At 42.1% G+C, this 13,669-nt stretch overlaps 2 protein-coding genes across 17 annotated transcripts in view; one reads left to right on the forward strand and one right to left on the reverse strand.

The window, feature by feature from the left end:
* Nucleotides 1-13,669, forward strand: part of CCDC60 (coiled-coil domain containing 60) — a 207,481-nt gene that overhangs the window by 85,069 nt on the left and 108,743 nt on the right. Inside the window, exon 2 of the mRNA XM_005572376.4 lies at nucleotides 4,545-4,624. Coding sequence (XP_005572433.3) covers nucleotides 4,545-4,624 — 80 coding nt within the window. The remainder of the gene's footprint in view (nucleotides 1-4,544; nucleotides 4,625-13,669) is intronic.
* The window catches only part of LOC107126792 (putative uncharacterized protein encoded by LINC00269), a 214,597-nt gene that overhangs the window by 34,300 nt on the left and 166,628 nt on the right, over nucleotides 1-13,669 (reverse strand). The window lies entirely within an intron of this gene.

The raw sequence follows: 13,669 nt of genomic DNA on the forward strand, positions 1-13,669 counted from the left end.
CATGCCTTGTCATATGTCAATATTTTAAAACCTAATTTGTATTAGATCACATACATTTCTGGAAATTTCTATAGATCCTATAAGTATAAATCTTAGAGCTTCTCTATGATCGACTATCTTTATATTTTGTAGCATGCATTTTCATCTGAAATTACATTCCATTACCACCTTTCCACATTAGTAAATAAACAGCCATAGCAGCACTAAGTGGAAGCACCAAGACTCAAATGCATTCACATACCACTGTCTGGATAGACCATGACTTATCCCCACAATGGCTATTGTGGGACATTTAGGTATTTTTCACTATTATTCACACTGCTGTGATAAATATCCTCAGGGATAAATCTTTTCATCCTGGAGACATAATTTCCTTGGCTGGGGCAAGAGGATATGTATTTCTAAAGCTTGTCACACGTATGTCTAAATTGCCCTCTAGAAAGGTTGTAGAGAGAGTGATTTTTGAATGTTTTATAAACTTTTAAATCTACTATTTAACTTGTTTATTTAACTTATTAACTTATTAACTTTTAATTTAACTTATTATTTTTCATTTAATATCAAATGATATTTGTAAATGTCCTGAGAACTAGTTATTTCTGCTGGCTTATTATAATTTTAATTAAACAAAACTATAATTATAAAGTTATAATCGTAAACTTACATTTATAATTATAAAATTATACTTTGACAAAAATGGTTTCCTGAGAATCCATTGAAATGCTGACATCGTTGTGAGTGTTGGGGGGGGGGTGCATCTCATGCTGCTAAAGTCGGCGTCAAGTTGAGGACACAATTCAGTACCAATCCCAGTCGATACAAATCCACTCTTACACAATGATGTGAATTCCTGGTGCCCAGGCAACTATCATTAGGTGACATTTGAAAAACAAATGCTTCCATGTTGGACATTATCATAGTTGTTTCATGAAGAAGGTGAAATTTGAGATGTTTAGGAGAGTGGTAAAGACATGACCGTGGCATAAAACAGGGTTTCAATCATGTGTTTTCAAATTATCTGGCAGGAAAATTTCTGATGTACTTATTTGTCCTTCATTTATAAATATGCTTAGTTCATGCATCTTTTTGGAAAGTTACTTTGGGCCTGCGGGAAATATATAATGAGGTTCTCCAGAATAAGTGGGATTAGAAAGACAGGCAACCTCATTTTCAAATATTTGATCTCAACATGGCCAATCTCATTGCTTTCACTGTAAAATATACCAGAATTGGGGTCATCTGATCTTGATACCTCAAAAGCAGTGTTGGGAAAGGAAGAACAATCAGTTAAAAGAAGTCTCAGTCTCTTAGCTGTTTTGCTACTCCTAAGAGAGGGATGCATTTCAGATAGAATTCTGTGGCTGCAGGTAACAGAAAACCTAATTTAAGCTGTTATAAATAATAAAGGAAATGTTCATGGAAAGTCAAGATTCCAATGAAGCTTGATCATTTCAACAAGGCACCATGGGATGAGTTTTTCTCTGACTCTCTTCTCTGCTTTTCTTCCACATCATCTTTGCCCAAGGCTGGCTACCCTCATGGGCACAAAATGGCTGTGAGCAACTCCCAGGGGCTATCTGCTTCCCCATTTCTAGTCAGTGAGGAAAGAGAACATCTCTGCCTGTGCTTCCCAGAAGCCCCTAGAAAATGCTTGCATCTCATTTGCCCAAACTGGGTCACATGACCATCTGTAAACCAACAGGTTGACAAGGGATGGTTTGTGCTGTTTGGCTTCAGTCATTCAGGGCCTCCCCTGCTGCTGGTACCATGAGCATCTCCCAAGATGCAAGTGCCGAGTGAAGGAAAGGCAAAGGGCCTAACCAGGGAACTAACTGGTATCAACAAGGAGAGTGAACAGATGTTGGATGTGTGAGACAAACGAATGTTCATTATGCAAAAGCTTGGGAAAGTACTCCTGGAGTTCCTTACATGCCTCGTTAGAGGGTGGTCTCTCCACCCGCTTCACCCACTCCTCAAGATGAACACTGATAGGTCTACCATCAATTTCCAGCCAAGAGTTGAGGCCACCTGGTATACTGAGATGAGCAAGATATAGTACCTGTAATTCATTACTAATATTAACCAAAGAGACAAAGGTTGTAAATGATTTCATTGTTTCCTATCCAGTTGACCTGATTCAAGGCTATTCAGATGTTTTATTTTGTTTTGCATCCTTTATATTTTCCTGTGTGTGTGTGTGTGTGTGTGTGTGTGCGTGTGTGTGTGTGACTGGGTCTTGCTCCATCACCCAGGCTGGACTGCAGTGGCGCTATCTCCGGTCACAGTAACTTTGACCTCCTGGGCCCAAGCAATCCTCCTACCTCAGCTTCCTGAGCAGCTGGGATTACAGGCATGCACCACCACATGCTTAGCTAATTTTTTTGTATTTTTTGTAGAGACAGGGTTTTGTCATGTTGCCTAGTCTGGCCTCAAATTCCTGAGTTCAAGCCATCCTCCCACCTCAGCCTCCCAAAATCCTAGGATTACAGGCATGAGCCACCGTGCCTGGCCCCACTTTCTCAAGTGGGCAAGTAATAGCTACAGTTACAAATATTCTGTGGAATTGCCATAGACTCTTCACCCTTCATCTGTGCTGCCTTACATGGGAACATGTATTGGCCAACCCAGGAGAAAAATGGAATCAAGCAGGCCAGAAGTAGTTCCTTCCTCCACTTCATCTCCCACTCTGTCTCCCACCCAACTCTTCCACAAACGTCATTCAACTTTGAAACAACTATGCTTCTCAACTTTCACTTTACACTTCAAAACCCCAGAGCAGTAGGCACCATAGCCCAATTTCACTGATGGTGGCTGCAGAGAAAACACTTTGCCTCCTCCCACACATAGATATTGGGATTTCTGTTAGTGAGCAGCCACCCTGTTCTCACCCTGCCTTCAAAAAACACTCTCAGTACAGTACTACCAACCAGTCTTTGTCAAATTTCACTTTGCCATTTACTTTTAAAATCTTTTCTCTCTCATTATGTAATTAATTAATATTTATTGCAAAGTTATAGGAAATGCACATCAGCTAAGAAAAAGAAATAAAACCTGCCATAATCTCATCCCCAGAGAAAATCACTGCATTTTGGAGCTATGTCATTTCATATCTTCAATATGTGTATATCCACATAGATCATTTTTCAAAAACCAAAATAGAATCATGCTATAAATATTACTTTGTAACATGTCTTTTGGCTCAAATAAATCAAACATCTTTATATATCAATAAACATACTTACATTATGTTGCCATTATACTTAATTGCTGCATCGTATTCCATTGTGTAGATGCACCATAATTATTTAACCTGTCTTCTATTGTGAGATGTAAAGTTGTTTTCCAATAGTTTGCTATTACAAGCAGCATGCTGGTGAACAATTTTGTTGATGAACCTCTATACCCATGAAAGGATATTTCCTTAGGATTCTTGACAGCAGAATTGTTGGATCCAAGGACATGCTCATTTCTAAAGCATCTGGTATGCATTGATGAATAGCCCTTCTGAAATATCAGCACAAAGTATTTACCAGCTTTATCTGAGAACGTCTATTTTCCCATAATTTCTTAGTATTTTTTTATGTAAAAAAAAATCCTAAGATGCAGGAAAATTTCAAGACAAGATAATCCAGGTAATATTCTGATTATTGTTTCTCCAAACTGTGGGTTAAGAAAAATGACTTTTTCACTAAAATATAATTTGCCAAGTATGATAGCTTGAACCTGTAATCCTAGTCTTACTTGGGAGACTGAAGCAAGAGGATCACTTGGGCCAAGGAGCTCGAGGCTGCAGTGAGCTGCACTCTAGCCTCAGTGACAGTGTGATCCTGTCTCTAAAAAAATAAAATAATAATAATAGTATAATATAGTTAATTTATCTCTCTTCTTTATATTGAGCATGTATCAACTTCTGAGTAATGTGAGGTTTCCCCTGGGTATAGTCAAGGCAAATTAATAGGGAGAAAGAAAAAACCTGCAAGCAATTATCTGGATAATTCATTCATAAACCTCTGCTATGAGGGCAGGAAGAGAGGGGGAGTACATTTGCATCTTTACATTGACAAGATTCAGCTCTCCAAATCAGATGAAACACCACCAATAATAATTATTTTTAATGCCTAATTGTTTGCTTTAAAGTGTAATGCTAATAGTAGTAGCTTCCATTTATCTAATGCTAGCTATCAGTGAGGAATTTAGCAATTAATTTAATCCTCAAAACACAGTAGGAGTTATTTCCCCATTCTACTGAAGAAATTGAAGCCCAAATTCTTCAGAGAGGTTAAGTAATTTGTTCAAGGTCACACAGCTGGTCACCAGACAGAACCAGGGTCAGAGCTCAGGTCCACCTGTCTCCAAAGCCCTTACCATGTCCACTTTGTCACACAGCAGGCCCCTCTTTGGTGTCAAGGTAGACTCTGTGCTGCCCAGGACCCCTTAAACCTAGCCATACATCTCCGATAAACCCATGAGCCTCCTGTGCCTGTCTCCATTTGGAACCGTTGTACTAACACTCCTTTTACTTTCACCCCTTGTCTTCTCATCAGGTCCCAGACAAGCCAATGAAGAGCATCAAGTATATGGACAAGGAAATAATAAACCTCAAAAAGGACCTTATACGAAGCCGGTGAGTGAGCCCAGCAGGGAATGATCCATAGACAACCCAACAGGCACGAGCAGGCTATGGGGTGTTGCCTACAAGTCCTTGCCCAGTCCCAGCATCCCCCAATCCTGAACACTGAGCAGAAGACTTACAGGAGGGTAACCCTGGGAGGAGCAGAGGGCAGGATCACTTTGTCAGTTGGACTTCCCAGGGAGTACCCATGCCATGCCAGCCTCCAGCCACCTGCCTAGAATTCCCTCTGCTTTTCTTCCTGGACCTGAATCCAACTCAAGAAAGTTCCCCAAGCTCCCGAAAACCTTCCCTTTTCACTCCAGACCTACATGATGATACCATGAAGTCAGAGTCATTCTCAAATTCTGGTCCTGCTACCTGCTGGCTGCGATGCTGGGGGAGTTATTTGAACTCTCTGGGCCTCTCTTTCCCTATCTGTAAAATGAGAATAATAGGAGGTTGTTAGAAGAACCAAGGGAAATAAAGCAGATAAAGTGCCCCTCATATGGCCTTGAATACAAGGCTGTTCCTATCTTTCCTCGCTCCCCATTCCTTCCCTCCCTGATGATTGAGGCCCAGGACCATGTTTTGATCATCTCTGTATGGTGAGACGGAAGTTTTCTTTCCTTTCCCTTAATGCTTTCCTGAGACCTGGAACATCCCAAGATAGGGTCCTAAAACGAAACTTTTGGCAAAGCAACTCAAGACAGAGTAACAGATGAAGACTCTATTAGCACAAAACACATAAGACATATGCTGAGAGGGGTAATCTAGGCAGTAGGGAAGTTCTGTTTATCTTAGACATCTCCCACTCTGAGCCAGATGCAGTGAGAGGCAGAGTGAGATACCCTCTCCCTTCACCTCCATCTTCTGAAAGCCACCCTTCTTCACCGCTACCGGAATCTCCACCCTGCCCCATCCAGCAGCACACCTTGATGGAACTGATGACTGAGCCCAAGAGGACTCCTGGAAGGCGGGGGAAGGGAAAGGAGTTAAAGGACCTAGGGGAGAGGTGAAGAGAGGGTCCCAGAGGGCCATCTTCCCACTGACTGCGGGGGGTAGCTGTGTCGGCTATCTGAGGGTCTCTAGACACTGTCTAGTGAAACATAATTTGAGTCTTGTGTGTAATTTTAAGCTTCTGAGTAGCCACACTAGAAAAAGTAAATAGAAACAGGTGAAAGTAATTCTAATAATATTGTTAACTCAATACCTCCAAAATACTATTATTTGACATGTAATCAGTATTAAAATGTATTGAGGAGATGCTTTTCATTATGTTTTCTAACACATGATGAAAAGTGATGAAGGGATGAAAAATAATGAATGATGAAAAATCTGGGATGCATTTCATACTTAGAACACATGTCAATTTGGACCAGTCACATTTCAAGTACCCAATAATTGTTATGGACTAAATTGTGCCCCTGCCCCCCACCACACACACACACACACACACACACACACACACACACACACACACACACATTAATATGTTGAAACCCTAAGCCCCAGTGTAATTTTTTTGGAGATATGACCATTAAAGAAACAAGTAAGGCTAAAGGAAGTCAAAGGGTGGGACCTTACTTAATCCAATGTGATTGGTGTCCTTGTGAAAGAGGAAGTGACATCAGGCATGAGCACACAGAGAAAAGGTCACATGAGGACACAGCAGGAAGGCAGCCATCCACAAGCCTAGGAGAGAGGCCTCAGGAGAAACCAACCCTGCCGGCACCTGCACCTTCAGCTTCCAGCCTCTAGAACTGTGAGAAAATAAATGTCTGTTGTTTAAGCCGCTCAGGGTGTGGTATTCTGTGAGGGCAGCTCCAACAGACTAATACATAAGAGTCAATGCTGGGATGTTCCTGCAGAGAATGATCCAGCTCAAAGAGGCCAGCAGGGCGTAGTCTCAGATTCCCTTGCAGAGCTGAGCTCAGAGGCAGGATTTGAACTTGGATCTCCAAATTTAGGGCTGAGAGCCACAAGGATCCTCTGTTAGTTTCAGACATACTGGCCTCTGCGTAACTGCCCAGGGGATTCACCTTATCTGAATTTGTAATTGCCCAGTGGGTTCACCTTGCCTGCTGCCTAGACAGAGCTGATTTATCAAGACAGGGGAATTGCAATAGAGAAAGAGTAATTCACACAGAGCCAGCTGTGTGGGAGACCAAAGTTTTATTATTACTCAAATCAGTCTCCCTGAGCATTTGGGGGTCAGAGTTTTTAAGGATAATCTGGAGCCCAGTGAGTCGGGAGTGCTGATTGGTAGGGTCAGAGATGAAATCATAGGGAATTGAAGCTATCCTCTTGTGCTAAGTCAGTTCTTGGGTGGGGACCACAAGATTAGATGAGCCAGTTTATCCATCTGGGTGGTACCAGCTGATCCATCAAGTACGGGGTCTGCAAAATATCTCAAGCGCTGATCTTAGAAGCAGTTGAGGGAAGGTCAGAATCTTGTAGCCTCCAGCTGCATGACTCCTAAACCATAATTTCTAGTCTTGTGGCTAATTTGTTAGTCCTGCAAAGGCAATCTAGTCCCCAGGCAAAAAGGAGATTTGTTTTGAGACACGGCCGTTATCGTCTTTTTTGAGACAGAGTCTCGCTCTCTCGCCCAGGCTGGAGTGCAGTGGCACAATCTTGGCTCACTGCAACCTCTGCCTCCCAGGTTCACGCCAGCCTCCTGAGTAGCTGGGACTACAGGTGCCTGCCACCATGCCCAGCTAATTTTTTTGTATTTTTAGTAGAGATGGGGTTTCACCGTGTTAGCCAGAATGGTCTCTATCTCCTGACCTCATGATCCGCCCGCCTCGGCCTCCCAAAGTGCTAGGATTACAGGTGTGAGCCACCGCGCCCGGCCCTTTGTTTTTAAATCATAAACTAAGTTCCTCCATAGTTCAGCTTATGCCCAGGAATGAACAAGGACAGGTTGGAGGTTAGAAGCAAGATGGAGTTGGTTAAGTCAGATGTCTTTCATTGTCTGTTACAATTTTGCAATGACAGTTTCATCTACAATGCTTGAACCCAAGTTAGAGGACTTTTGAGACTGATGCCTTGGGAACCTTGGAGCCCCAGGGACTGGTGACACATAGGATCAAGAAGCCAAGAAATATCTGAGTAGTGACAGCAGCGGTAGCAGGCAGCTGAGAAAGAAGATGGCACGGCGGGGGATGAGCCTCCCAAAAGGGAATTGCACTCTGTTCCACAGCTTTGCCCGGAGGATGTTCCAGGCTTCACAAAGAATAGTGCAGCAGGGACGCTGGATCAGAAGAGAGGTTCCAAATACAGAATTTCATGGGCACCAGTCAGTCATAACAGACTCTGGCCATACCCAACCAATATGACCATGTTAGTTCTTACTAGCTGAATATTATCAGCCACCAGGTAGATGAGGCCAACCAAGAGCCGCAGCTGCAAAGATATATCAGAATATCTAGAGCCTGAGGAATGAGGGTCTCCACAAGAATCTGTACACTGTAGACAAATGGCTGTTGATGAGATAGATGCCAGTAGATGCCTCGACCTAGACTCAACTCAGCCTAAGGGTGACAAAGTAGTGGTGTGCCAGCTTGTAACTAGAGCCCAATGCTAAATTTTCAGTGGAAAATTATTGAACCAATTATTAAACACAGCTATTGTTAAAGATTAATTATATAAATGTATATCTATAATTGCAAACCAGTTGTTAAACACAGCTATTATTAGAAATTAATGATATGAATTTACAATTAAATACAATTAAATACATTCTATTAAAGCACAGGTAATAAATACTTAGAACTCATCCCTTCCTAATTGTTTTATACAGTTTGCTAATAGCTATGCTCTAGAGGCTATCAATGGTTGTAGTATCTATGTGGTGGAAAGAGTATATAAGGAGTGCCACCACCAATCTCTTCCCAGCTCTGTGTTCACTGACGTCACCACTTTGGTAGGTCGAAAGCAACTGGTGGGAATATTTGCACCATGTTGACAATATTTGCACTGTGGAAATCAACAAGCACTACAAATCAGGGCTCACTTCCCCCGACAGGGAGCCAATTGTTAAACATTCACCAGCACACCACTGGGTACTTGCCCCAAGAATGACAAAGGTTCCAACTCCCACTAACCCAGTAGAATAGAGGGGATTCATTATTAATAAAAGGTGATACAGGCAGCAGTTGTTGTGCCACTCTTCAGTTGGCCAGCTCAGTCTGTCACTCCCAACAGACACCTTAAATGTTAAAGCTGAGATTTAACACTCTCCTTGGACACGCTTAGCCTGTCCTACTGCTGGACACAAAGGAGAATGGGGAAAAGGCCAGACAGAAAAGCCACAAGCAAGCAAGAAAGAAACGACAATGAGATGTTCCATCTGGCCACACTTCTGGATCCCATGGACATTAAGGAAGGAATCAGGATTCCCCTTCAGAAGGAAACACCATGTTTTCAAAGTGAAGTCATCTCTCCAAGTGGTGCAAACTCCCTGACCCCATATCCCAGTATTAAATGAGGCAAATTGTTAACAAAGATGATGTTGACTTTTCCATCCGTTGTTTCTTAACTTTGTTTCCCCTCCTGTTAGAGACTAGCCCACCTTAAGCCAAGCTACTTTACTGTCTCCTGGATTTTTATTTAATATTTTAGCCCTCTTGTAATTCAATGGCACTATCCCTGGTTTCATGGCCAATTTAATCTGATGCTAAAAAGAATAAGATTCTAACTGCTTTCCTCCTCGCCTGTTCCATCAGATGTTCAGTGGCACTAAGCAGCACGCTATGCACAAACTTGCCGAATTTCTCGCGGAAGTTGACAATCAAGGCCTCTTTGTATGTGCCCAGTTCTTGGTTGACTCTTGAAGCCCGATGACATACCTTCCTGCAAAGGTGCCAGCGCTTTTCATTGTGAATGTTTTAAGGAAAATAAACATCTCTGCAATGAAAACAACTGAAATGTTGAACATGAAGCCATGATTAACTCTTGGCAAAATTTAGTTAGGTCCAGGCAATTGCATATAAACAGTGATGAATTATCCACTCTCCCCTACCCCCAGCAGGGTCCAGGTGATGCATGTGTTTGCGAGGTCTGAGACTTTGCTTTCCAGCTGTGTTTGGTAGACAGCTGAAGCAAAGTAATCAGAAATAACAAAGGTGGAATTTGGAGGAGAGAAAGAAGCTATTCTTTTTTATTTTAATTGGGTTAGGCACTTCTTCTTGGTACCTCTTCAGCCCTCTGCGCTCATTCATTTTTTTCCAACAAATATTTATTGAGTATGAGGTATCACCAGGTGTACACCAGGCATTTCTGTATATATTGGAGATGAACAAAACAGACAAGACTCTTGTCTTTGATGAATAAGAGATGATGACTTGCATTATAATGAGGTAAAAATGACAATCAAATTAACACGTAAATAAGCAGAATTTGAAGGTGGGGATCTAAAACCAGGTGATGTTTAAATAGTGGTGATGAAGAAGCTGATGCTTTAGCTACAGCTGTCAGAGAAGAGTTGTTTGTAAAGGTAACCCTGGGCCCAATACCTGAATGGTGAGAATGAACCATCCCAATAAAGACATAGCACGGTGAAAGGTGGTATATTTCGGAGAACAAGAAATGAATGGGTACCAAAGTCAGAACAAGCTGAAAATGCTGGAAGAACTGAGGTGAGCTGGGTGGCCAGAGCAGAGTGAGAGAGGATAAGAGAGACAAGAGATAAAATTGAAGAGCTGGTTAAGGGCTAGCCCACACACTGCCTTGTAGGCTGCAATGAAAAGTGTGGGTTTTAGTGTAAGTGCCACAAGAACCATAGGAGCATTCTGAGCAAGTGATGGATATAATCTGATTTTTAAAAGAGCATGCCATCCACTGCATAGAGGCTATGGTGAAAGATGACAATGGCTTCAATCAGGGAAACGGCAGTGAACTGGGGAGAAGTGGATGGATTCAGGATTCCTTTGGAGGTAGAGCCACAAGACTGGCTAACAGATTGGATGTGGGAGCCTAAGGAAAAGGCTGCACTGTGCATTCACATTCTACAGTGACCTGTTTCCATCTCTCACGCTAGCATGTGAGAGATCTCACAGTATGCACTATGTCATGTCCACTGTCATGGTTCCAAGAAAGTGTTTATTGATGGGATGAATTAATTATCTTGTCCATCTCTAGAATTTATCGGTTAAAATAAAGGGGAAGGCTTATTAACTTAGTAGGGAAAGTGAATAAGTAAAGTGGCTTATAAATTAATTTGTGGGTAAATCAAGAGATAAGATACCTAGCTCATTGCTTTAGGCCTTCCAGGTGAGCCTGATAACTTCTCCCTTTTCCACTGCCATTCAAACAGGAGTGTCCACTTTGACTTACTGATGACTGGTCTAGGCTGGAAGGAAGAGGTAGTAATGTTGCCCTACAAAAGAATTAACCTGTCCCGCAAATCCCAGGGTCTAGCTCAGTGCTTGGCATAGAGTGGGCACTAAATAAATATTCTGAAGTTTGTATTTACATATCATCTTATAATCTTCCCCAAGGCAGGCAGGAAAAGTTTTGTTGATTAATTTCTCAAATGAGAAAACTAAGACTCAGAGAAGTTCAGATATCTACTCAAAGTCATTGTATCGGTCAGCTATTGCTGCATAACAAACTACCCCCAAAACTCAGTAACTTAAAACAATGAGCATTTATTAGTGATTGTGAGGCTATGGTTCCACTGGGAGGTTCTCCAGCCTCAGATGGGCTCCCTTGTGCACCTGTAATTAGCTGAGGGTCAGGGAGGTGGTTTTGCTGATCTTGGCTGGATTCTCTCATATGTTTGGAAGTCAGCTGGCTCTAGGTAGGCCTAGGATAGTCTTGGGCAGAACAACATGGTATCTTGCTCTCAAGTAGGTCAGCCAGGACTTGTGGTCCTAAGAAAGAATGAAAGTATGTGAGACCTCTTGAGCTTTAAGTTAGGAACTGGCAAAACATCACTTTTGCCATATTCTTGTGGCCAAAGCAAGTCACAAATCCAGAGCAAGTTAAAGGTGGAAAAATAGATTCTACTTCTCAATGGAAACAGCTTCAAAGTCACACTACAAATGGTGGAGATTTGGGGCCATTTTTTCAGACTACCACAATCATACAGCTAATTCTGCACTGGCCTTGGAGACATGAGCTAGCATCATTAGATAACCTGTACAAATCAGAGTCTCACTCTTCGGAATGTAAAGTGGAAAACATGTCATTTAAGCAGACAGCAGTGGGCACAGAGGTTGAAACACTAAGAGAAAGGGAGGCCAGAGGGCCATGGTGAGCTGTTTGGAGCCAGAGGTTCCAGGGAATAATGACTATAGGTGATCAGATGCTTTAAACTGAGAAAAGATGGAGAAGAAGCCAATTAGGAAATTAGAGAACACAGCAAGCAAAGAGAAGCAAGCAAATCCCCTTAAGTGATGCCAATACTTTTAACTGCATTACTCAGGTCCCTGAAGCTATCTTCTATAGAAAATCTCCAGTTCTTCTCTCTGTGAATTTCTGATCTTGGATTTCCATGAGACCTTTCATATCCCTTATGACCCCAATAAGTACTCTTAAAATAATCACCTCTCCAGTAGGCTAGTTTGCCAACCGAAGAGCCCAATAAAAATGATTTCCTTATTCATAAAGTGCAGAGAAATCAAGAGGACATGTGGCACTTTTGTCATCCCACCACCCCTATTTCTTGGGCTTCTTTTTGCATTAATGGTGTTTCATAGTGTTAATGATGGTCACTTCGAGATATGGTTTGTGTCTTGGCTGGCAGGTAGGGCGAGCTTCTCCTTTCTTAGAAATAAGAAGGGATAAAACTAATAATTGCATTGAAACAATGCAAGTTCGATGACAGTTAGGTGGCACATGTATCCCCACTTCTCTCTTCTGTGCCCAGGGCAGACATCACTAATGGATCACAGCACTCTTTTATTCGAACCCAGATTTTCTAAAAACCTTCTCAGCCTAGCATTCCAGGCAGCTACCACCATGGAACAGAATGGTTACATGGGATTTAATTTGTTTGTCATCTCTAAATTAGAAATCTCAAAAGAAAACTTTGAGATATATATATATATAATGGCATCTTATTAACTCAAATTGAGGGTTGGGGTATGAGGGACCAGCAGGAGGAACAGACCTCACCCAAATCCCTTTATGAATGAGGCTCCCTTTAAGTGAATTTAAGTAGTTGGAAAAATTATTGTTGATCTCAGGCATTTACTGACTGCTCTCAGTCGCTTCTGCATCTCATCGTTCAACACTCAGGATCCCCACACCCATAGCCAGTAACCCAGAACTTCGTTTAGAAGTTCAACCCTGGTTCTTCCCACCATTCCCTCCCCCAGACTTGAGACCTTGCCTCAAAGCCCCAGGATTGTTTAAGATCATGGATTTATATGTTGTTCAATACCTTGAATGCAGGCATAGTTAAGGTTTCTGAAATGTATCTTGTGAATCACTCAAAGAAGACCTTAGTCCCCATGAGTCACATCTCCCTCACACCCTGCAGACAGCAAGTGGCCATTAACGAGTCACTAGTTTGTCCCATAAGGACAAACACTTGACCTCATGTTCTTAGCCCAGAACTGGTCAACACAACTGCACAGCCCATGGGTACGTTGCTGCTATGGGTTGGAGGGACCTGTCTCAAGTTAATTGCAGTTTTATCATCTTGGATGTGACCCAGAGGCCCTACCCATTTTTCTCTGTTTCTGGTATCTTTATGTATCTTTGACACCTGTAGTTAACCATAGTTTTAGGGTGAGGTGTTTTTTTTCTCTGCTTTTCTTACACTATTCTCTCCTGAGGGTAAATAGCTTTTTTTTCCCCTTCCTTGTGTCAAAGTCTGCCATGGAAGACCCCAATAAAAGAGAATTTAACTAGAGGACCATGCTTTCAAATTTAACCATCAAAAATATGGTGAACTTCTGAACCTTTTGTTACACAGGGCTTTGCACAAAACTTTGTATTCCAAAATTCTTTTCCAGATGGCAAGCAATGTGCTCAGTTTTATAGCAAGGCTTTGCAGGCTCACAGAGCATAGTCAGAAGTCTTCTGGCATTGGAATCAGCTGTGGGC

This window comes from Macaca fascicularis, chromosome 11 (assembly GCF_037993035.2).
Source record: "Macaca fascicularis isolate 582-1 chromosome 11, T2T-MFA8v1.1".
In the NCBI taxonomy this organism is placed as follows: domain Eukaryota; kingdom Metazoa; phylum Chordata; class Mammalia; order Primates; family Cercopithecidae; genus Macaca; species Macaca fascicularis.